General features: G+C 42.6%; 1 protein-coding gene across 1 annotated transcript in view; it reads right to left on the reverse strand.

Moving 5' to 3' along the window:
- LONP1 (lon peptidase 1, mitochondrial) overlaps positions 1-25,729 on the reverse strand; it is an 843,750-nt gene that overhangs the window by 586,481 nt on the left and 231,540 nt on the right. The window contains exon 4 of the mRNA XM_044090626.1: positions 1,957-2,203. Within this exon, the coding sequence (XP_043946561.1) occupies positions 1,957-2,203 (247 nt within the window). The remainder of the gene's footprint in view (positions 1-1,956; positions 2,204-25,729) is intronic.

Raw genomic sequence — 25,729 nt, forward strand, 5'->3', positions numbered from 1 at the left:
CTCTTTCACCTGGTAAATCCTGCATCACTACCACTTGTATTATAGATAACATTGCACTTCAGTCTGACAGACTCATCAGGAACTTGTGTGTGTGTGTGTGTGTGTGTGTGTGTGTATGTGTGTGTGTGTGTGTGTATGTATATATATATATATATATATATATATACATATATATATATATATATATATATATATATATATATATATATATATATATCTGTGTGTGTGTGTGTGTTGCCTTTGACCAACATGTCTCTGTGGTGGTTAGAATATCCTTCTGCCTTGCACAAGTTATCCTTTGTAGCATTTCCCATACATCAAATGTAGGCTACAGCAAGGAGACTGAAGATGACTAAAGCAGTAACAAAGTGACCTGCTTTCAGTACTCTCAGTAACACCGACAGGGGAAAATTCTGCCCCCAAACCATCTAGAAAGTGCAAATCTAGCCCATATCATCAACAAGTAAAAAGCTTCAGCTTCATATGCTCATTTATACGCAAAACACAAACGCTACAATAAGGTAATTTTGTACAGCGATGACGTAATACAGGTTGCTCACAAAGTAAGTCGACTGCAGAAAAGAAAACCAGGCCAGAAATAAGTTAGGAAAGAAGTTATATAGATGTGCTATAAATGAATATAGAATGCATTTTCAATGTACGCAGGCTTATTAGGCTACAGCACTGACACTTCACTTACACGCAGAAACTCAACCAACAAACCATCTGACACTAAATTAGCTGGAGTCCTATACAAACAAACAGCTCAATACCAAAGCAAACTTTAGTAACAAGGTACAGGCAATGGCAGAGTGCTAAATAACTTCAAAACTGTTCTATGAAAGGAAAGGGAAAAAGGCTAGGGCACTAATAAGTGTAGGGCAGTTTTTGGAAGCAAATAAGTTACTTGCAATAATTAAAGATTACCATGAAAAGTCCTGCTTCACACCAATAACATGAAGATGATACTGACCCTCAGTTAACTGGAACTATATTCCACCATTAGGAATTATAAAGATATACACCTGGATAGGATGCACATTAAAAAGACAGTACAGTACCACTCGGATCATGCAGTTCCACAAACAGATGCTGGGCTGTTTGATTAGTAAACATTCATGGAAATAGTTCAGTGAACAAAGACTCACCAGCTTGTTATGTTAACCAATCATGACCAAGGTGCTAACACACACTAACTTCCTACAGTACAATACATGTAAATAACGAGAGAATGCTACAACATTGTACCCCAGTCTTAAAATATTCACTAGTTTAGTGGTAGAGCTAACATGACAAGGAAGGTCTACCCTGTTTGAATCACATGCTTATTCACCAGCTTGTTATGTTAACCAATCATGACCAAGGTGCTAACACACACTAACTTCCTACAGTACAATACATGTAAATAACAAGAGAATGCTACAACATTGTACCCCAGTCTTAAAAGATTCACTAGTTTAGTGGTAGAGCTAACATGACAAGGAAGGTCTACCCTGTTTGAATCACATGCTTATTCACCAGCTTGTTATGTTAACCAATCATGACCAAGGTGCTAACACACACTAACTTCCTACAGTACAATACATGTAAATAACGAGAGAATGCTACAACATTGTACCCCAGTCTTAAAAGATTCACTAGTTTAGTGGTAGAGCTAACATGACAAGGAAGGTCTACCCTGTTTGAATCACATGCTTATTTAATGCTGGTCTCCTGGACACTGAGTAGACTTTTGTCTCTAAAAGCTAGACAGTGGTACAATAACTCACTTAAATCTTCGTTGAGGGTGTTACAGAATTGTCTCTTTTCCTTCTATGGACACAGACAAAAGGTCCCTGGTAATATGCATCTATCAAATACAGCAAGCTACATTTGGCATACAAGCTGTATGGACGTTGTTATACTATAACTTTTAAAGTGCAGTTAAAGAACCTTTTTTTAAACATATACACTTACTTTAACTTCTTCTGTAACCTGGAAATCCTCGTGTTGTACATTATCTACTTCGACCATCAGGACCTGTCCAGAGGACTCTGCTACAGGCTCTACTGAAACCTGCATTTGCAGGGGAGATTCTTTTACTGTTTCTTCCATCTGTTCAGACTCTTTTAACCGCTTCTGTTTCCTTCTCCCTTTCTGCCTGTTTTCCTCTTTTTCTTGCATTTCTTCTGTTTCCAGCTCTAACTGTTTGTTTATCCGTATTCTGTAATAACACACACAAATGAAGAATATACTTAAAATATATATTTTACTTTAACACTGCCATCAATCATATTTCAGTGCTTTAGTGCAGACATCCAACAAGCAACAACAGCCAAAAGTTATAAACATTTATGTGAAAATTACAGGTACTCACCATAACAGTGCACCCTTCAGAAAAGTTTGGGCTCTAAACAAATATGGCACTGATGTCGCCAGTATTAGGACCACACAACACAAGCAACTTTTCCCAGCACAGAAAACCCAGCCACCCCATGATGCACTAGACCATTCCAATTCTGGACCACACACAACAGAAGATAAAAGAGCACTAATAGGGAGAGTACTAGATTATTTCTACAACCAGGGCTCTTCAGGCAAACCAAAACTTAGTCGAACATTTATTTACTGAGATGAGTGCAAACTGTAATATATAGTCATTTTGAGATTTCAGCATCTTGCATATATTTCTGTTACTCCAAGAATGCAGACAAAAAAAAAAGATGCTGGACTGTTTAATTTTTGATTTTCATTGCTGCTGAGTCAATTCTCACTTAAATGTCTGTGGTTCTGATTTCTGAACAACTATTCGATAAAGTTTAGACAAACAGCCCTCTTCTCAAAGATCAAGCATCACAATGACCCCATAATGTGAACTCGGAAATATGGTTTCAAGAAGAGAATCCCTAGTTATTTTCCTGTGAGTGGCAGAAGAATGCAAGTATACCCTTATCAGCCATTGCTCTTTAAAAACATACTGACTTGGAGATCAAGTCTAATATTATACTGCCTTGCAAATGTATGCAAGGACCACGTAGCAGCTGCTGCAAAAATACTGTATAATGAGGTAAAATGGATGAAGGCTATGGCTGTAGAAACAGCTCTGGTAGACGTGTCCCAGGACAAACAACTAAGAATTTACCATATTTTCACAACTAAAAATATACTACTAAAAAGACACTGTTTAGCAGTTTTCTTCCTTCTCTGTCTTAAATGAAAGACAAAATCAATGAACCATCTTTTCTGAGGAAACCAGTGTGGCATTGTTAAGAATGTTGAAAATCTGTTTTCCTAGTTGAACTACTGTGGGAAGATAATTAGTAGGAAATGAATGATCCTGCATAGCTACCCAAGCATTAAAGATGGATACCTACACAAGGAAAACTCTCTCTGTGAATGGCAACATAAGGAGAAGATATCAAAACAGCCTGAAGCTTCATATTCTTCTAGCAGAAGTAACCACTACTAAAAACACGTCCCCCGAGGCGCAAGCTTGATCTAAGCAGACTAACTCCAACACTATAAGAGTCATCAATGCAAAACCTTGTCTTTTTGATATAGGAAAAAACACAAATGCACCATAGGTATAAACACATGGGCAAAAGGAGAACATGTTAACTCTGCAAAGAAAGCACCTCAGCTGAGAACCAAACAGAACAAACTCTTACTGTGAGGCAACAGTGTTACTTATAGCATATATGTATATTTACAAATATATAGGCATATGTCAAAATATAGCTAGCACTCAAATAAAGAAAATTCACCCCACACCCCCTGCAACTTTATATATATGCATACACATACATACATACTTATACCTACTTTGGGGTTTCACTATTTTAAGTTTTACATATTTTGGGCCAGCAAAAAATTTTAGATATATACAATATACATACATATACATGTCTGCATGCGCACACACATGCGTGCGTACTTATGTAGATATATATGTAGATATATATATATACATATATATATACACACACACACACACACACACACACAAACATACGTATATGCGGATTCACTTCAGAAGACTGAAAGCCCAAAATCTTGAATATCAAAAGACTGAGACCAAAATCTTGACAGTTCAAAAGACTGAAAACTCAAAATACTAAATCTCAAAATACTGATAACACACAGGATACCAACACTTAGTGTATTCCAGCACAACTACATACAGAAACAAATACAAGATAAACTGTTTACCATTTCTCCAAGTATAAGCGGGGGGGGGGCATGATCTACTGCACCCCCCTATACCCCCTGGTACTTAAATATATCAACTCCAAGATCGCACTTTACAGAACAAAATGATAAACATATGTGTTTCATGACTGCCTGTTGTAACCTTAGTTATGTTCCCTTCTAACTTGCTATACTACAACATAACTCATGTTAGTGCAGTGAAGTGCGATCTTGGAGTTACTATATTTAAGTAGCGGGGGGTGCAGGGGTGCTTGCCCCCAACTTATACTTGGAGAAAAATAATATGGTTTGTCTTGTATTTGTTTCTGTATCTACTTCTGCTGGAATATAGTACTTGTTGGTATCTTGTACGTTTTCAGTATTCTGAGATTCAGTATTTTGAGTTTCAGTCTTTTGAACTTTCAGGATCTGGGTCTCAGTCTTTTGAAATTCAAGATTTTGGGCTTTCCGTCTTTTGAAGTGAATCCGTATATGCATACATACATACCACATTATGCTAGCGTGCAAACAGTTGCATAGATGCAGCTGTACCCTGTAAGAACAAATGCAGGGCAAACCCACATGGTGGAACTATAATATCAACAAGCTCTATAATAAAAGGGAAAGAATTTTGAACAACAGTACGAAGAGTAAAGTATAGTTTTGTACCTACCATAAATGCAGATGTTCGAGTGTGCACCCTGCTGCAGTCATCACACTTGGGTTATCCTGTCGTCAGGTGGTCCCGCAGTCGGCCGGAATTCCAAAGTCTTGGTCCGGCGTCGGTTGCTGTCGCTTCTTCCCTGACGTCAGTGCACCAGGGGTATATATAATGCATCCAACGCCATTTTCTTCAGTTTTTCTTGCCCCAGATGTCAGGTGTCCCCAAAAAGGTGGTCAGTAATTAGTACCAATTTATGAAGTTTTAGCACCAACAAAAAATCCCTCTAGCTATAAACAAATACATTAGGAAGGTTTTGTAGAAATTTAGCCAGTTAGATCAGAGGGGATGGAGGGGGGGGTAACCTGGACTGCAGCAGGGTGTACACTCGAACATCTACATTTATGGTAGGTACAAAACTGTACTATGTTCATCGTGTTACCCTGCTGCAGTCATCACACTTGGGTAGAATCTCAAAGCTAAGAATGGGTGGAGGATTCATAGAGGGTTAGAGGAGGCTAGAAGGCCCTGCAGAACTGCAGTGGCGAAGCCAGCTCTAGTCTTAGAGTAAAGTGGTAAGTGGCAGTGTTTGGTTAAAGGTGTGCACTGAACTCCAAGTTGCAGCTTCCAAAATCTCCTTGGTTGGAACCCCCCTGAGGAAGGCTGTAGATGTAGCTGTTGCCTTGGTAGAGTGGGGCCTAATGGTAGCAGGGACTGGTTTTCCATGATGGGTATAACAAAAACGAATGCAATGTCCTATCCATTTGGAAATGGTTTGTTTTGATATAGCCTTCCCTTGTGAAGCTGTAGCATAGGATACAAAGAGCTGGTCAGATTTTCTGAAAACCTTAGTTTTATCCAGGTTGTAACGAAGTTGCCTGTAAATGTCCAAGGAATGCAGGAGTCTTTCTCCTTTGTTCTGTGGACTTGGGGAAAAAGGTGGGTAAGTGGATGGCTTGATTTAAAGCCACACAGGAAACCACCTTAGGCATGAAGGAAGGATTAGTACGCAGAGAAACTCTGTCTTGATGGAAAATGAGGAAAGGTTCCACTGCCATTAGTGCCTGCAGCTCTGAGACTCTTCTAGCTGAAGTTATTGCTAGCAGCAGGGCAGTCTTCCATGATAGAAACTGTAGATCTGCAGAGAAAGCTGGTTCAAAGGGAGGTAGCGTAAGTTTTTCCAGAACAAAATTGAGGTCCCATGTTGGTGTAGGTACTCTCCTGGGGGGGGGGGGGTCTAATGTTTTTTGCCCCTCTGAGGAACTGCCTTAGAAGTGGATGTGAAAATAAGGGTGGATCCGTGTTGTAGTGGGCTGAAATAGCTGATGCATGGATTTTATTGGAAGAAAAAGAAAGTCCTTTGTGCAACATCTCAGTTAAATACTGTAGAATCTGAGGCATGTGAGGCTGAAGTGTGTTTTGGCCTTTAGCTTGGTTCCAGGCGCAAAATCTTTTCCATTTGTCCGAGCAGGTCTTCCTGGTGCTGGGCCTCCTAGCTTCCAGAAGAACATCCATAACTGCTTGTGAAAGAGGAGCTGGCTGGATGCTTAGCTGATTTGCCATGCAGCCAGATTTAAGGTTTTGAGTTGGCTGTGTAGAATCTGATTGTTTTTCTGTGTGAGCAAATGAGCAATTTGTGGCAAAATCCAAGGTGGGCCCTGGGCCATATTCCTTAATAGTGGGTACCAGTGCTGGCATGGCCAGTCTGGGGCTATGAGCATCAGTCGTGGTCTCTCCTTCCTGATTTTCAGAAGCACCTTTGTGAGGAGAGGCAATGGAGGGAAGGCATATACTGTCAGGTTTTTCCAACTGAATGAGAGTGCGTCCACTTTCCAAGCTTGATGGTGAAGTGTCCTTGTACAAAATGTTGTTAGCTGATCTATGTCTGAAAGGCCCCATTTTTGAGTTATCATTGCAAATACTTGTGGATCCAGCTTCCACTCGTGGGGATCCATGATGTTTCTGCTGAGGTCGTCTGCCAATGTGTTCTTTTTTCCTGGCAGGAATTGAGCTTGTAACTAAACTTGGTAAGCCAGTGCTGTGTTCCACAAGGTCATTGCTTGCCTGCATAGGGGGTAGGAGTGTGTACCCCCTTGTTTATGTACCACATTACTGTGGTGTTGTCCGTCCTTATTGTAAGTTGTCCTGGATGTAATAGGTTCTTGAAGGCTGTCAGAGCATTCTATACAGCTAGCATCTCTTTTTGACTGATGTGCAGATTTCTTTGGTCTGCAGTCCATACGCCTTGAACGCACTGTCCTGCCATGTGTGCCCCTCAGGCGTAGTCCGATGCATATGTTGTCATAGTTTGCCTGGCTGGAGGCAAGGTGAAAGGCTGACCCTTGCTGAGGTGACATGCCTGTGAGCACCATAGAAACTCCTGTTGTAGGCAAGGAATGACAGATATCATTGTGTCCAAGCTGTGGCTGTGTTGAGACCATACACTTTTTAGGTACCACTGTAATTTCCTCATATGCAGCTTTGCAAATGGTATTAGTAGTATGCAAGATGCCATGAAGCCCAAGGCCTGCAGAATTTTTCTTGCAGGGAGTAGGGTCTTTGTTGCCATTGTTTTGAAATATTGAGTCAATTGTAGTTATTTGTCTGGTGTCAGATAAGCCTTCTGGGCCGTTGTATTCAAGCTGGCACCCAGGAATGTCATATTTTGTGAGGGTACTAGTTTTGATTTCTTTTCGTTTACTGTGTACCCCAGGCAACTTAGAAGATGTTTTACAAAAGCCAGATGTTGTAAGAGGATGTCCTTGCTTTCTGCTTGAATGAGGCAGTCGTCCAGGTATGGGTATATTTGAATTCCTCTTTGTCTGCAGTATGCAATTACTGGTGCCAGGCATTTTGTAAAGACCCTGGGTGCAGTAGATAAGCCAAAGGGCAGTGCAGAGAATTGGTAATGGGTTGAACCTGCAATGAAACGGAGGTATCTTCTGCACCTTTGTCTGATAGGGACATGCAGGTATGCCTCCTTGAGGTCCAACGTTACTAGGCATGCTTTCTTGCCCAACATGGGAAGAAGCTGCTGTAGTGTTAGCATCTTGAATTTGGGTACTTGTAAGAAGGTGTTTAGAATTGAAAGGTCCAGATTTGGTCTCCAGGCATTGTCCTTTCTGGGGACTAGAAAGAGTCTTGAGTAAAATCCTTGGCCTTGCTCTCGTGTAGGTACCAGTTGAATGGCTCTCATATCCATGTGAGCTGTAATTTGTTTTTGTGCCTCTGCCCATTGATTTTTGTGGCAGGTTTGGCATTCCTCTTTTCATTGGCAAGGTGTGAAAATGGAATCTGTATCCTTGTGAAATTATGTCTAGGACCCATTTGTCCTTTGTGACAATGTGCCAGTTGTCTGAAAAAGTGCGAGTTTTCCTCCCAAGGGAGCTGCCAAGAGAGTGTTGCTTGGCCAGATGAGGTGCAAGTCACTGAGTTTGCCTTCTGGTAGATTGGGGCCTGTCTTCTCCTCCCTTCTGTGTTGCAGTGCCCCATTGTTGAGGTTTGTATTGGGCTTGTGGTTGTCCTCTGCCTCTTGGACGTCTGTATTTACCCCTCTGTGGTCTGTCAGTAGCTGGAAAGGACCAATTTTTAGTTGGCCAATTTCTGTTGAAGTGAGGGGGCTGTACCTGTAGAAAATCTTTGACTGTCTGCACAGATTTTGCCTTATCCTCCATTTTCTTCAAGACTTCTTCTGCCTTAACTCCAAATAGAACATCCTGCTGTAAGGGAGCATCTAGAAGCTTTGCTTTAACATGATCAGGCAGAGTTTGTTCCTTTAACCAAGCATGTCTACGTATAACAGACCCAGTGACAGCTGCTCTGCAGGAAGCCTCCAAAGAATCAAAACCACATTGTAAAGTATGTTTGCCCACCTGTTCAGCTGCATGCAACAGATCCTGCATTCCTTTCAATTCAGACTGTTGAGGGAGTGTGCTCATTTTTTGTTTTAGCTGAGACATGAGAAATTGCTGATATTTTAGCATGTGAAATTGGCAATTTAGTGCTCTCATAGCTAGAGTGGCTGAGGTGTAAACCTTTTTCCCCCACCTGTCTAGTGTTCTGGAGTCCCTTTCAGAGGGTACAGGATTTTTTGCCATAGCTTAGCCCCTTTGGGACCCTGGGAGATAGTCTCTGGATCAGCAACAGGGCTTTTATAAAGGAATTTGTGGGAATCAGGCACTCTATAGTATCTGTCTGGTTTGGCTGGAGCAGGAGGCAGAGAATCTGGGTTCAAACTATATTCTAAGTAAACATCATTCACAATGTCTAAAACTGGGGGGATGGCAAGTGGTCTGTGCTGGGGGAGTAAAAGAAAAGTACAGTTTTGTACCTACCATAAATGTAGATGTTCGAAGATCCACATTGCTGCAGTCCTTACATATGGGTAGTCCGCTGTCCTCGGTCGGCCCGAATACCAAAGTATTAGGCTGACGTCGGTCATGGGCGCTCAGATCTGACATCAGAGCGTCAGGGTATAAAAGCGCATGACCGACGTCATATCCTCAGTCTTTTCTTGCCCCAGATGTCAGAAGGCCCTAAAAAGAAAGGCCACAGCCCAAAAACATGCTCAACAACAACCATCACCCAAACCATATAATCATGCCAAACTACAGAAGGGAAGGAGGGAGGGTAAATTGGACTGCAGCAATGTGGATCTTCGAACATCTACATTTATGGTAGGTACAAAACTGTACTATGTTCTTCATCTCACATTGCTGCAGTCCTTGCATATGGGTAGAATCCCAAAGCAGAGGTAAAGGGAGGATGGAAAAATCATAAAGCATTAGGGGCTGCTAAAATGCCCTGTAAAATTGCAGTGGCAAATCCAGCCCTAGACTTAGAATAAAGAGGAAGGTGGTAATGCTTGGAAAAAGTATGTACTGAACTCCAAGTGGCTGCTTCCAAAATATCTTTTGTAGCTACCCCCCTTAGAAAGGCAGTAGAAGTGGCAGTAGCTCTAGTGGAATGAGGTCTGATTCCAGCCGGAATCTCCTTACCATGATGGGAATAACAGAAAGAAATACAAAACCCAATCCATTTAGAAATAGTTTGTTTTGAAACAGGTTTTCCCTGAGAACCCAAAGCAAAAGAAACAAACAACTGCTGAGACTGCCTGAACCCTTGGTTCTGCTCAAATAATAACGTAACTGCCTGTGAATATCCAAAGTATGCAAAATCTTCTCCCCTTTATTTTGAGGGTTTGCATAAAAAGTAGGCAAATGAATAGTTTGGTTCAAGGCCACACTAGAAACCACTTTAGGCATAAAGGAAGGATTAGTACGCAAAGATACCCTATCCTTATGAAAAATCAGGAAAGGTTCCACTGCCATAAGGGCCTGTAATTCAGAAACCCTTCTTGCAGAGGTAATGGCCAACAAAAAGCAGTCTTCCATGATAAATACTTTAACTTCGGCAGTAGCTGCAGGCTCAAAAGGTTGTAGAGTAAGCTTTTCCAACACAAAATTGAGATCCCAAGCAGGAGTAGGAGCTCTACGTGGGGGTCTTATGTTCTTTGCCCCTCTAAGAAATTGCTTAAACAAAGGATGGGAAAATAAAGGAGGGTCACAGTCATAGTGAGCAGAAATGGCTGCAGCATGAACCTTTATCGAGGAGAAAGACAAACCCTTGTCCAATAACTCAGTAAGATATTGAAGAGAAACACTTAAATCAGGCTTGGAAACATCAAAGTCCTTCGATTTGCTCCAAAGAAAAAATCTCCTCCATTTATCAGCGTAAACTTTTCTTGTACTAGGCCTTCTGGCCTCCAAAATAACATTCAAAACTTGTTGTGGAAGCTGAGACCCTCCAGGGTCTAAAACAGAATATGCCAGGCTGTGAGATGCAGAGACTGAATCTTGACATTGAGGAAGTGATTGCCCTCCTGAGACAAAAGATGCGGAATCAAAGGCAGAGGCCATGGAGGCTCCCGTACCAAACTCCTCAGTAGCGGGTACCAGTGCTGTCGAGGCCAATCCGGCGCTATCAGAATCATGGATGGCTTGTCTATTCTGGCCTTCAGGAGTACCTTGGGAATGAGAGGCAGAGGTGGAAAGGCATAGACATGAAGATTGCTCCAACTGAATGATAGAGCATCCACCTTCCAAGCTGTGGGATGAAACATTTTTGTGCAAAACTTTGGCAACTGGTAATTTAGTGGAGAAGCGAACAGATCTATGTCTGGAGTACCCCATAACACTGTCAACTTTTGAAACACATGAGGATCCAGTTTCCACTCGTGAGGATCCACAATTTGTCTGCTCAACACATCCGCTAAGGAGTTCTGTGCTCCTGGTAGAAACCTTGCCTGAAGATTGAGGTGTAAACTGAGAGCAGTCTCCCACAAAATCATTGCTTGCCTGCAAAGAGGGTACGAATGGGTTCCCCTTGCTTGTTGATGTACCACATGACAGTAGTGTTGTCTGTTTGAATCAACACCTGTCCTGGGTGAAGTAAATCCTTGAAAGCCATCAATGCAAATTGGACTGCTAACATCTCCTTCAAGTTGATATGCAAATGTTGAAGTCTGACAGGCCACGTGTCTTGCACCCATTTTCCATTGAGGTGTGCTCCCCAAGCCTTGACCGAGGCATCTGTCGTTAGAATCTGACTCGCCTCTGGTCGGGTCACAGAGAGTCCCTTGTTTAGGTGACATTCCTGAGCCCACCACAAAAATTCTTTCCGAATGCAAGGTATTATCTGAATGACAGTGTCTAGATCTTGGCAGTGTTGTGTCCATACATTTTTGAGATACCATTGAAGCTTCCTCATATGCAGTTTGGCATTGGGAAGCACCAGAATACAAGATGCCATGAACCCCAAGGCTTGAAGGACTGTCCTTGCAGTCAGCCTGGACTGTAGAGACATTTGATGGAAATAAAGAGAAAGGCTTCTTTGTTTGTCCGGGGTCAAAAAGGCCATCTGGGAAGCTGTATTCAGTCTCACACCCAGAAAGCACATGTCCTGAGAGGGTACTAGACTGGAATGTTTCGTTCACAGAATACCCTAGGCATCTTAACACTACCATCACATACTGTAGATGATGCAGAAGTTCGTCTTTGTGTTGTGCAATAATCAGGCAATCGTCCAAATAAGGATAAATCTGTATTCCTTTTAACCTGAGAAAGGCTATCACTGGAGCCAGACCCTTTGTGAACACTCTGGGCACAGTAGATAAGCCAAAGGGCAATGCAGAGAACTGATAATGTAAATTTCCAGCCCGAAAACGCAGGTACCTCCTGCAACTGGGCCTGATAGGAACATGAAGATAAGCCTCTTTGAGATCCAGAGTTACCATCCAGTGATCTTTTCCCAACAGAGGTAAAAGCTGTTGTAACGTCAGCATTTTGAACTTTGGAATGTCCAGATAAGTGTTGAGGATAGATAAATCCAAAATTGGTCTCCACGTGTTCCCTTTCTTTGATACTAGAAACAGGCGAGAATAAAATCCTAGTCCCACTTCTGACAGAGGAACTGGCTGTATAGCTCCTATTTGAAGAAGTAAAGAAATCTGCTTGTGAGCCTCTATCCTTTGCCGAGGAGGAACGTCTGGCATGCCTTTGAAAGGAGGCAATGTATGGAAATAGAACTTGTAGCCTCGGTTTATAATGTCCAATACCCATTTGTCCTGGGTGACTAAAAGCCAGTTTTGCTTGAAGAGTGCTAATTTTCCTCCCAAAGGAGCTGCCAGGGAAAAAGAATCTGGCAGCTGAAAATGCAGGTCATTGGGCCTGTTTACGAAAGGACTGGCCCCTGCCCTCACCTGCAGATTGTGCAGGTGAACTCCAAGTTCTAGGCCTGAATGTACTGTGAGCTCTGCCCCTGCCACGTCTAGATCTACCCCTAGACTGAGAATCAGAAGAAGGGTAGGTCCACCCCTTAGTAGGCCAATTTCTACTAAACTTTGGAGGTTGCACCTGCAAAAAATCTTTAACAGTCTGCATAGACTTAGCCTTGTCTTCCATTTTCTTCAAAACCGACTCCACAGGGGGACCAAACAAAACTTCCGACTGTAAAGGGGCATCCAGAAGTCTAGTTTTAACATGCTCGGACAAATTCTGATCCTTAAGCCAGGCGTGCCTACGAAGAACTGATCCAGTGGCAGCCACCCTAGAAGAGGCCTGTACAGCATCAAAACCACACTGCAAAGAATGCTTACCCACCTGTTCAGAGACATGTACTAAATCCTGCAATTCTTTACACTCTATGCCCTCTGCCAAAGCATCCACTTTAGATTTTAGCAGAGAAAGGAGGAAATTCTGATACTTCAACATATGAAACTGGCAATTTAAAGCCCTCATTGCTAAAGTAGAAGAGGTATACACCTTCTTACCCCATCTATCCAAAGCTCTAGCTTCCTTATCTAGAGGAACCGGATTCTTTACAACAGAAGCTCTAACACCCTTAGGCCCCTGACTAATAGTTTCTGGGTCCGCCCTAGGACTCTTATACAGATATTTATGAGCCTCAGGCACCCTGTAATACCTGTCCGGTTTAACTGGCGCAGGAGGCAAAGAATCTGGATTAAGGGAAGCCTCCGAGAAAACATCTTGAACAACATACAAAACAGGAGGTATAGCCAAGGGTCTATGCTGTGGTAAAAACAAGAATTCCCTAAGCCTCTTTCGTGAATCAGAGAAATCCTGTCCTTCCCACTTAAAATGCTCCCTCATGGAATGCAGAGTTTCTGAAAACGAAAAATCCTCTGGAGGAGAAGCAGGAGGAGTGGAATCCTCTGCATCAGAATCCGAATAAGGGGGAAAATCTTGAATATCTTCAGCAGAAGAGTCTGAGTCGTCTGAGGCCTGATCCAAACTTTCCAACTCTGGCTCCACCCTGGGCCTCTTATCAGGAGGGGGCATAGAACCTCTAATTAAAGTAATCAAATCTTCTGCCATTTTAAGCATGTGCTTCTTAGGCACAGACCCTGAAGTACCTGGAGGGACACCAGAGGAAGGCAAAACAGACCTGCCCTTAGAAGAAGCCTTAGAAATAGTAGCAGAAGGCCTAACCACCTTGGGCATAGAAGGGAGAACAGTAACCTGAGAGGCCCCTTCAGCTTGACCTGACTCCTGTGAGGCCACATCCTGCAAAATCAAAGTTTCCCCTGAGACTCAACAGAAACTTCAGCGGATCCACCTGCTCCACTGTAGCTTCTGCAGGACCGGCGTCCAACGGACGAATCAACCTGTCTAGGTTTCAAGGATTTGTCTTTGCGCTTCTTCGTGAAGCGGCGTCGGAGGATCCGACGGCATATTATAATTACACCGCTTACCAAAGACTAACCTAGCACAATCTAACCTTCTTTTTATAGTGCGCTTATTAAACCTAGCACAAAACCGACACCCGACTACGTCGTGGTCCGGTCCCAAACAAGGAATGCAAAGAGAGTGATAATCCCTATGCGGTATCTGTTTCCCACAAGAAATACAATTATTCACTTTTTCTGACATCCGGAATTAACTGAGGCAAGAAAAAACTAAAATATTCCCCAACGGGGTACTTAGCCCAACTTGGTTTCGGTCTGAAACTCAGAATACGAAAATTTCAGAACGCCGAACGGCACTTGCAACGCTGCTTCTGCATCGGACCATGCGGCAAAAAAGACTGAGGATATGACGTCGGTCATGCGCGTTTATACCCTGACGCTCTGATGTCAGATCTGAGCGCCCATGACCGACGTCAGCCTAATACTTTGGTATTCGGGCCGACCGAGGACAGCGGACTACCCATATGTAAGGACTGCAGCAATGTGAGATGAAGAACATCTCTCTGAGCCTTTTCTTTGAGTCAGAGTAGTCCTGACCTTCCCAGTGAAAATGTTCACTCATAGTGTGTAAAGTTTCCCCAAAAGAGTAGTCTTCAGGAGGAGAAGCTGAGGGAATAGAATCCTCAGCATCAGAATCTTTATAAGGGGAGAATGAGTAATTCTGGTCCTCAGAGGAGCCTGAGGAAATTGACACTTGATCAGAGGAGGCATAATCTTCCTCTTGTCTAGGCCTTTTGTCGGGTGGGGGGTTGGGAACCCCTGATTAAAGAGATCAAATCTTCAGCCATTTTAAGCATCTGTTTCTTAGGCATGGGGCCTTGAACTGGAGACTGAAGTGCAGTCTTTTTAGTTTTAATACGAGTCTTAAGCTTAGGATACGTTTTTATGGTGAGCGTCGTCAGTCTGAAGACGCCTTCAGAAACCGAAGATGTTTCTGCAGCACCGACATCTCTTACTGCAGATTCGTCGGTAGGGGCTGAACAAAATGGCTGCGTCGGCCTAGCGCTCTCCGCCAAAGGCTCCAAAGTGGTCTCGGGTTCCAAAACTGCGGTAGTCAGGGGCTGCGTCAGAGCCTCACTGAGGACCGGAGACCGGTCCAGCCAAGGCCTCGGAGTCTGGCTTGGGCCTAGGCTGCCTGTCCTTATCCTTGCATTTTTTGTGCACGCCGGTAGTCGGTTGCTCAGAGAGCATTGTGTAGTTAAATTTTCTACCGAAATAGTGACGTGCAAAATCAAAGCGTCTTTTTATAGTACGCTTATTAAACCTAGCACAAAAACGACAACCAGTGACGTCATGGTCTGGGCCTAGGCAAGGTATGCAGTAAGAGTGAAAATCCTTATGAAGTATTTGCTTCCCACAAGAAATACAATTGTTAACTTTTTCTGACATCGGTCTGAGGCAAGAAAAGTTTCCCCAACGGGGTACTTAGCTTTATTGAAGACTTCGGATCTGAAATTCGACTTCGAAAATCTCAGGAGTCAGCCTACCGGCACTTGCGAACTGCTTCTGCTTCGGGCACCACGCGGCAAGAAAGACTGAAGAAAATGGAGTCGGATGCATTATATATACCCCTGGCGCACTGATGTCGGGGAAGAAGCGACAGCAACCGACACCGGACCAAGACTTTGGAATTCCAGCCGACTGCGGGACTGCCTGACGACAGGATAACCCAAGTGTGATGACTGCAGCAGGGTAACACGATGAACATCTTCAGAATATTAGAGCCCTTGTCACTGAAATAAACAATTCAGGAACTTAATAAAATCCACTAAAGACAAGTCTGAAGCTAAAATATGTACCAAAGCCAAAGATATTCATAAGCCATTTTTTAATTATGTTTGAAATCTCAAAACCACAAGAAAGCAATGCGATGAGCTAATTGTGGATGATGTTACCTACACACTGAGGCTGAAGATACAGTGAACATTCTGGCCAATAAATTTAGCTCTAACATTACCCTCTCTCCCCCACATATGTCCCTTCAAGATAAACCTGAAACTGGCAGTTACAGACACATAGGCATGATCAGCCTCACATGCAGAGTCAAGGAAAGACATCATGGAATTAATCAGGACATATGGGACCTCCAAAAGTACAGTTTTGTACCTACCATAAATGTAGATGTCCGAACAGGATAGCATCTGCAGTCCTTACAAATGGGTTGTCCTGTCGTCAGGCAGCCCTTCGGTCGGCCGGATTCCAAAGTCTGGGTCTGGCCTCGGCTGGTGTCGCACTTCACCCGACGTCATCTCTGCTGGTCTTCAGGTATAACGGCATCAGCCGACGCCATTTTCCTCAGTGTTTCTTGCCCCAGATGCCAGTTGCCCTCTTGGATAGCTAGATTTTTGGGTAAATGCCAATGTTTCCAAAAAAGTAGAAGGCAAACACAAAAAATAAGCATGTATGTACATATATACAAACAAATACACCATAAGAGATCCCCCCCCAGCTAGCTATTAGGAGGGCAAATACCCTAGGAGTACTACAGAGGGGACGGAGGGTGGGTAATCCTGACTGCAGATGCTATCCTGTTCGGACATCTACATTTATGGTAGGTACAAAACTGTACTATGTCCTTCAAGGATGCATCTGCAGTCCTTACAAATGGGTAGAATACCATAGCCAAACTAGGGGAGGAGGAAGAAGAATTATGGTGTAGTTAGGATCCCTTGCAAAACAGCAGTGGCAAACCCTGCTCGGGATCTAGAGTATAGAGGTAAGTTATAATGCTTGGCAAATGTATGCACGGAGGTCCAAGTAGCCGCCTCAATAATGTCCTTGGTAGCCACTCCTCGTAAGAAAGCTGTGGTAGTGGCTGTAGCCCTTGTAGAATGAGGCCTTATGTTCTGTGGAATTTGCTTTCCATGGTAGGAGTAACAGAATCTTATGCAATTTCCTATCCACTTGGAGATTGTCTGTTTGGAAATTGCTTTTCCTTCCCTTCCTGTTGCATAAGCTACTAGAAGCTGGTCAGTTTTTCTATTGCCCTTGGTTCTGTCCAGGTAGTAGCAACTGTCTATGTACATCCAAGGTATGCAGCAGTCTTTCCCCCCTGTTCTGTGGGTTGGGAAAGAAGGTAGGTAGGTGGATAGCCTGGTTTAGAGACACTCTGGATACCACCTTAGGCATAAATGTAGGATTAGTTCTCATGGACACTCTATCTTGATGGAAGATTAGGAAGGGTTGTACTGCCATTAAAGCCTGTAGTTCTGAAACCCTTCTTGCTGAAGTAATTGCCAGTAGGAAAGCAGTTTTCCAGGATAGGTGTTGAAGATCTGCTGTTGCTGCTGGTTCGAATGGAGGGAGTGTCAATTTTTCTAGCACAAAGTTCAAGTCCCATGCTGGTAATGGTGGTTTCCTAGGAGGTTTTACATTCTTAATTCCTCTCAGGAACTGCCTGAGTAGAGGATGTGAGAAGACAGGGGATCAAGCTGTATTCTGCAGAAATAGCTGATGCATGTATCTTGATGGAGGAATAGGACAGGCCTGTATGGAGAAGCTCTGCCAAATACTCCAGGATGTTGGCAATATCTACCTTTGACACATCTTTCCCTCTTTCAGTACTCCAAATGACAAACCTTTTCCATTTTCCTGCATAGTTCCTTCTTGTTGAAGGTCTGCGGGCCTCAAGGATAATGTCTTTAACCCTTTGGGATAAATCTGGGTTAGTTGCTCTTATGTAATGTTCCAGGCAGTCAATTGTAGAGTTTTCAGGTTTGGATGCAGGATGTTGTAGTCGCTCTGAGTTAACATCAAAGGAATCAGGGGTAGTGTCCACGGTTCCCCCCGAGACATGCTTCTCAGTAATGGGTACCAATGTTGTCTTGGCCAATTTGGAGCTATCAGAATTATCCTTTGGACGTTCCTCTTTGATTTTCAGTAGTACCTTGTGCATCAAAGGGAGGGGTGGAAATGCATATGCTGTCAGGCCTTTCCAACTGAAGGATAGAGAGTCCACCTTCCAAGCAAGTGGGTGGTATGTCCTTGTGCAGAATTTCTTGAGCTGGTGATTGAGTGGGGATGCGAATAGGTCTATTTGTGGCATTCCCCATTTCTTTGTGATGGCCTTGAAGATGTCCAGGTGTAGCATCCATTCGTGAGCATCCGAGGTAGTTCTGCTTAATATGTCTGCTAGGATGTTTTCTTTTCCCGGTACAAATATTGCCTGTAACTGAATGTTGTAGCTGAGAGCCATATTCCATAGGTCCAGAGCCATTCGGCATAGGGGGTATGAATGAGTGCCTCCCTGTTTGTTGATGTACCACATGACTGTGGTGTTGTCTGTCCTTATCAATTGGCCTTCTTTGAGGAATGGTCTGAAATTCTGGATTGCTAGTTTTACTGCCAGCATCTCTTTTTGATTTATGTGCAGGTGCAGCTGATCTGGAGTCCATAAGCCTTGAATGCACTTGTCCAGCATGTGGGCCCCCCAACCAAGGTCTGAGGCATCCGTTGTGATGGTTTGTCTTGTTTGAATGTTGTGGAAGGACAAACCTGGGTTTGACTGGCATGCCTGAGCCCACCATAGGAACTCTTGTTTCAGGCATGGGATTAGTGGTATTTCGGTTTCCAAGCTGTGCCTGTGTTGAGACCATAAATTCTTTAGGTACCACTGTAGCTTTCTCATATGCAGTCTGGCATGGGGGACCAGGATTATGCAGGATGCCATGAAGCCCAAGGCCTGCAGTACTTTTCTTGCTGTTAGTTCGTTCTGTTTTGTTAATGCCAAGAAGTAAAGAGGAAGTTGTTCTTGTTTTTCTGCAGTTAGGAATGCCATCTGTTTTACTGTGTCCAATTCTGCACCCAAGAATGTTCTTGTTTGGGATGGTATCAGTCTTGACTTTTTTAAATTGACTGTGTATCCCAGGGCTTGTAGTAAGCAAATGACTCTTTGTAAGTCTTGTGTCAGCTTGCTTTTGTTGTCCGCTTGAATCAGGCAGTCGTCCAGGTATGGATAAATTTGGATTCCCTGAAGCCTGCAATGAGCGATTACTGATGCCAGGCATTTCGTGAACACTCTGGGCGCAGTAGATAAGCCAAAGGGCAATGCTGAGAATTGATAATGCTCTGATCCTGCAAGTAATCTGAGGTATCTTCTGCAATTTGGTCATATGGGGACGTGCAGGTATGCCTCCTTGAGATCTAGAGTTACCAGCCAATACTCCTTGCCCAACATGGGAAGAAGTTGCTGTAGGGTCAGCATTTTGAATTTTGGAACAATGATAAATGTGTTTAAGGCGGACAGGTCGATAATAGGTCTCAAACTTTTCTCTTTTCTTGGTACTAGGAAGAGTCTGGAGTAAAATCCCTTGCCCTGTTCTGTAGGTGGTACCCTTTCCACAGCTCTCATCTTTGTTAATTGAGCTATTTGTTTTAGAGCTTCTGTCTTTTGATTTGGTGGTAGGTTTGGCATTCCTCTTTTTACTGGTAAGGTGTGGAAGTGAAACCTGTAGCCTTGGTCTATAGTTTGCAAAATCCACTTGTCTCTTGTGATATAGTGCCAGTTTTTTGAAAATAAGGCTAATTTTCCGCCTAAGGGTGCTGCTATTTGTTCCCTGGTAGGCGGTGTGAGGGTCAAGTCACTGTGATTGTCCTGTTGCAGTGGTAGTGGTTGTATCTGTGCCTCGTTGGTTATTGCCTTGCCACTGGCGTCCCCTGTAGGCACCTCCTCTGGATTGATTTCTCCCTCTGGAACGCCTATTCCTGCCTCTCTGAGTTTTAGAGGAGTCTGGAAAGGACCAATTTTTGGAAGGCCAGTTCCTGCTAAACCTTGGAGGCTGAACCTGTAGGAAATCTTTAACTGTTTGTACAGATTTTGCCTTCTCTTCCATTTTCTTCATTACTTGTTGGGCAGGAGAACCAAATAGACTGACCTTATCCATAGGAGCATCTAATAGCTTTGCTTTAACATGATCCGGCAAGACCTGTTCTTTCAACCATGCATGCCTTCTTATAACTGTGCCAGTCATGGCTGATCTAAATGAAGCCTCCAGTGCATCATAGCCACATTTTAAAGAATGGTTACTAACCTGCTGAATGTTATTCACCATTTCTAGAACATATTTCTTATCTAAGGAATCATCAGAGGACAGTTTCTTAGTTAACTGATCAAGCATAAACTCTTGGTATTGGATCATATGAAACTGACAGTTTAAAGCTCTAGCTGAGAGAGTAGCAGAGGTGTATACTTTTTTACCCCATCTCTCTAAGGACCTGGATTCCCTTTCAGAAGGGAGGGGGGTTTTCGCTGAGGACGAAGCTACTGCCTTAGGTCCCTGGGAGATAGTCTCAGGATCTGCAAAAGGAGCCTTGTATAAGTGGTGATGAGTGTCCGGTACCCTGTAGAACCTATCGGGCTTAGCAGGGGCTGGAGGTATATACATCTTCAATCTGTTAAGCTCTTGCAGTGGTGAGAATCAAACCCTGCACCTAGTGCTTGAAAGGCATATATCTTAACCACTGCACCATTAGCCTTTCAGAGGTGGTAAGTGTAAAAAGGTCCTAAGCCTTTTTCTTGAATCTGAGAAATCTTGTCCCTGCCATTGGAATTGCTCTCTCATGGCATGTAAGGTTTCCCCAAAGGAAAATTCCTCTGGTGGAGAGGCAGAAGGAATAGATTCTTCAGCATCGGAATCTTCATAAGTAGAAAAAGGAGCCTCAGGATGGGCTGTATTGTCTGTATCATCAGAAGAGTCATCTGAGGACACTGGCTCGGGGGGCTCTGCTCTAGGTCTCTTTTCTGGAGGTTGAGAGGCCCTGTCTGGGTGAGAGTGGGATCCCCTTATTAAAGAGATGAGATCCTCCGCCAGAGTAAGCATTTGGGAACTGGAACTGGGCCTGTGAGAGGGGGGCTTAACAGGCACAGACTTAGCAGTTTTGGCTGCTTTAGCCCTGGCAAAGGCCTTTATAGACATGGCTGCAGGAGGCCTAGCAGCACCACGTGCTGGGGTAGAGACATCCAAAGGGATGGTGTCTGATAATTCTGGAGAAACCACATTAGTAGGCAAAACTTCAGAGGCCGATTCGACTAGGGTAGAAGGGGCCTCGGTAGTAGTCATGGATTCGGCTGTAGATTGACCTGTTCGGCTGTAGATTGACCTGTTTGCTCGGTTTCGGCCGAAACCGAGACACTCGCGGTTTGCTTAACCGTGGTTTCGGCCGAAACCGCGGACCGCGAGTGTCGGTCCTTTTCTTTGCGTTTTTTAACAATTTGAGTAGTCGGAGGATCCAACGGCATAATGTACGCAAAATCTGAGCCGAAAAACTGTTCAACAAACTCCGACCGACGCCTAAGCGTTCGTCGGTTGAAGGAAGCACAGGCTAAACAAGCTGCTACGTCGTGGTCTGGGCCTAAACAAGGTAAGCAGTAAGAGTGGAAATCTTTATGAGGTATTTGTTTCCCACAAGTTAAACAGGTATTCACTTTTTCTGACATCGGCTGAGGCAAGAAAGAGTCCCCAATGGGGTACTTAGCTTTTTAGAAGTCTTCCCAGTAGTATTCGGTAGTAGTAATCTCTGGATCTGGCCGCCCGGCACTTGCGAACAGCTTCTGCTTGGGCCACGGCAAGAAAGACTGAGGAAAATGGCGTCGGCTGATGCCTTTATACCCGAAGACCAGCAGAGATGACGTCGGGTGAAGTGCGACACCAGCCGAGGCCAGACCCAGACTTTGGAATCCGGCCGACCGAAGGGCTGCCTGACGACAGGACAACCCATTTGTAAGGACTGCAGATGCATCCTTGAAGGACATCACTGGATCCATTTAGGTTTGGACTCATCAAGAGCTGGTGAAGCTTACCTAACCTGGTGGATTTTGTTTTAAAAGGTCACCAAAACAATGCATGAAGGCAAAACGGTACTCACCTCATACCTCAACATGGCCAAAGCCTCTGACACAATTCCCCATCAAGCTTAAAAGAAAAGCTAAATAAACAGTGAAAAAAAATTATGTCACCTGCTGGATTTTCAACTGAATCACAGATAGGATGTAGCTAATCAACAGTGGGGAAGTTACCTCCACAAAGAGATCAGTCACCAGTGGAGTCCTCCAGGCTTCTGTACTAGGATCTCTACTGTTTGGCAACTACTTTTCTAAAGTACAAGCCTATTTATAAATAACTGCAAGGTTGGAGCAGTCAATGAATCCCCAAATGACGCAGCCACCCTACAGGAAGGTTTGTCCCAAACAAATACCTGGTGCTAAAATTACACATAGAAGTTAAATGCCAAAAGATGCAGTATCATATGCTTCAGTAAGTCATCTACCTTGGGGAACTACCACACTGACTATATGCCTGTAAGAGTTGACCAAGTCATGCAGTATTTGGGAACTTATGTGGACAGTGTCAACTTCTGACCAACATGTATCCACTGTTGTAAGACAGTCATTCTGTACTGTTCAGATTATAACCAACGAAAGAGACTGTGTCCAGATCTAGGGTTGTCATTGCCTCCTTTTACTCAGTCCTCATTAGGCCAATCAATGAATATAATGCCTCCCTTGGTATATATCTCTCCAGACATACGACAAAGGGAACTCCACACAGATTACCTTACTAAAAAGATGCACGGCCTAAACATTATGTCTTACATAGACAGACTCAAAGCCCTGTCACTATACTCAGTATCATACAGACTGCTAAGACGTAACCTGTGTTTGGCATACAAAGCATCCTTCAACCCATTACTGATGGATTTACTGTACATCAGCAAGTCAAAAGGCATCAGAAATATTCTGTATAAGGATCTAACCCTATTCTACAACATCAAAAGAATGGTTTGGAGGAACATATATATCTCACAAAGGTTACTACTGTTGTGTAACAGACTCCCCATCCATATAAAACAAAGTTTATCCCTGTCCATATTCAAGCACAACGGAGAACCATGGATGGGAAAAAGAATATTTACCCAGTACTCCCCCCTGTGCTACTAATGGACAAAGTCAGCTCCTAAATGCTTTATCTTAATCATGTGTCCCCTCAAATTACCTACAGTATGATCCCAGTTATTCTCACTAGGGTTAATATAAACTTACTGACCATGGTATGGTTACGGCCAATCTAAAACGAAATGAGGTTACTGCGAGTGTAAACAGAGAACATGATTAGGTTTAAAACCGCCCACAAGAGCAGCTAGCCTAGTTTTTACATATGAAGGCAGTTGTATACTCTGTTCTGAGTGAAATTTACAAAGATTCCTTTGTGCACATGCAGAGTTGTTAGCAGTTTTCTTTTAATTGCTGACTATTTTTACATGGAAATGAGCTGTATGCAGGTGCAAGCAATTAATCTTGAAAGTTCTGGGTATTCTTTTCTGACAGAAATACAGAATTTAAAGGTACAATGTCAAACATTTAAACGGAAAATAAAGTTAGAAATTTTGCGAAGCGAATAAGAGAGCCTTCCTAGCAGTTTGAATATTTGAATGCATTTAACAGAACAGTATACAATTTTGCTTTATTTAATGATTTTATTTCTTACAGCTATAAGTTAATATTTTCTGAAAACATACAAGCTGTACTTCACATCTGGGATGGGAACAGAGATAAGTAAAGAACAGACACCAACAAGTGTAAGTGGGAACACAGGCTGTAACATGCACTTCAGCATAGGTAACAATTTTAGGCTAGGTAACACCTGTGGGTCCGTCTGTCGATTAGGAGCATCTGTTCCTATCTGGAACATTAAGCTTCATTATTTTGAAGATGTACATTGTTGTGAATTTGCTCTATGTTAATAGGGGAGTTCTGAAAATGTATACAGTTTTTTTGTTTGAGAGTTTTCATTAAAACATAAAATTCTTGCAAAAATTTGACATTGGTTCAAATGGAAATGAAATGAACAACTGTATAAAAGATCAGTCTGCCACTCATTAGTTTGTGCATACAAGAGAAAAGTTGGAACTGGATATTAAAAAAAACTCATAAATGTTAGGTGGGAACAACAGCTTTTTATCATAATTGCTATACTATCCATATTATCTTGCAAAGTAAACAGCCTTAGAGTTATAGACAAAAAGACAAGATTACTGAATTATATTAAAAAATGCATAGTACCAACAGCAATGCTGCAGAAAATGCACGTGGAAAGAAATGAACATGTGAATCTCACAAAAGGATTTCAAGATGGTTATTCAAGGGAATATCTCGATCAAAGGAAAAAGGGAGTAATAATACTGAGTGTTAAAGGGGCTACAATAGTGACATAAGAGGAAAAAAAAAGAAAAGAATGATAGATTAGTGGTTGCAAGGGAGGAGGATTTACAAGGTCATGTATATATATTCCACCAGAAAAATGCTATTATGGAGCTTAAGAACATTTTTGGAGAAATAACTAACGTTCACAGCAGGGAATATGACTTACAGGTAAGGGACTGGAACTTGTTTTGCAATAGTGAGGCTATATCAGGAGGACTTCAAATGGAAAATGTATCAGAAGAGGGTAGATTTTTATATAAATTTATGAAAATATTTGACATGGAAAATGTGAAATCAGTACAAGGAACTCAGAGAATGTATGTACTATTCTCCAAGGTGCAACAACTGGGATAGACCAGATAGAAATGATATTTCATATTTCATAGGAACATGTGCATTTGATGGAAAGCTTTGACACACATAAAGTAACTGTTGCAGATCATGCACCGATAAAAACGAAGATACAAATGCAGGGTAATTAAGTAAAAATTAGACAGTGGCGCTTTTCCACCTACATGTTAAAAAAGAGGGGAATTTTAGGAATGGGTAGTGGAAATTATTTGAGTCTTATTAGAAGAGATGGAAATTTCTTCACAAATGATGGTGAGTGGGATAAAATGAATATGGAATTTAAAAATTGGGTAGTAATAAAAGAAAAAGAGGTATGGTTAAGATGTAATATGAATTATTTAAAGGGGCTGACAAAGGTTAAAATATTGCAAAATAAGGGGTATCTAACAGAACAAGAAGGGGCACAATTGCAAAGTGCTAAAGAAAAAATAAGAGAGCATTTGGATAATACGCATGACTTTAAAAGACTGCTGTAAAGCTATTTTTTGACAACTCCAGGGCACAACAAACTTTTAGCACAATGACATAGACAACAGAAAGTAGACAGGGGTGTTGCCACACTTAGGGAGCCTATAGCATATAAAATAAACACAGATAATGTACAGGTATTAGATATATTTCGGAAATGTTATGAAAATTTGCATAAAACATGAAAGTGGGGAAATAAAAAAAAAAAAAGCACAAATAGAATGGCAATGTAGATAAGAGAAAATTAGATAAAAACAATGACATATGATCAGTCTGTAGGAAACTCTCCAAGAAAAGATGGCATTCCTATAGAGGTGAGAAAAGAAAGTGATAGACATCTGGAAGATTTTGCTAAACAGCATTTTAAAAGGAGGGGAAGCACCAACATTGTGGAAGAAAGCTGTGGAGGCTGAGCCTCCCACACCCCCTTAACTATTATATACTAACTTCAGGATAGCTCTAGAGTGGGGAAAAGGGCATATACATTTTATTTTCCCAAGAGTACTTACATTCAGTGAAATGTGATTCAGTGAAATGAGTTTTCAGTGATTTGGGCTTTCAAGTGATTTTTTTGAGGGTGAATTGAAATTTAGTGAAATGAGTTTTCAGTGAACCAAAG

The sequence above is a fragment of the Protopterus annectens genome, chromosome 13.part0, assembly GCF_019279795.1.
Source record: "Protopterus annectens isolate FY-2018-M chromosome 13.part0, PAN1.0, whole genome shotgun sequence".
NCBI classification, from domain to species: domain Eukaryota; kingdom Metazoa; phylum Chordata; order Ceratodontiformes; family Protopteridae; genus Protopterus; species Protopterus annectens.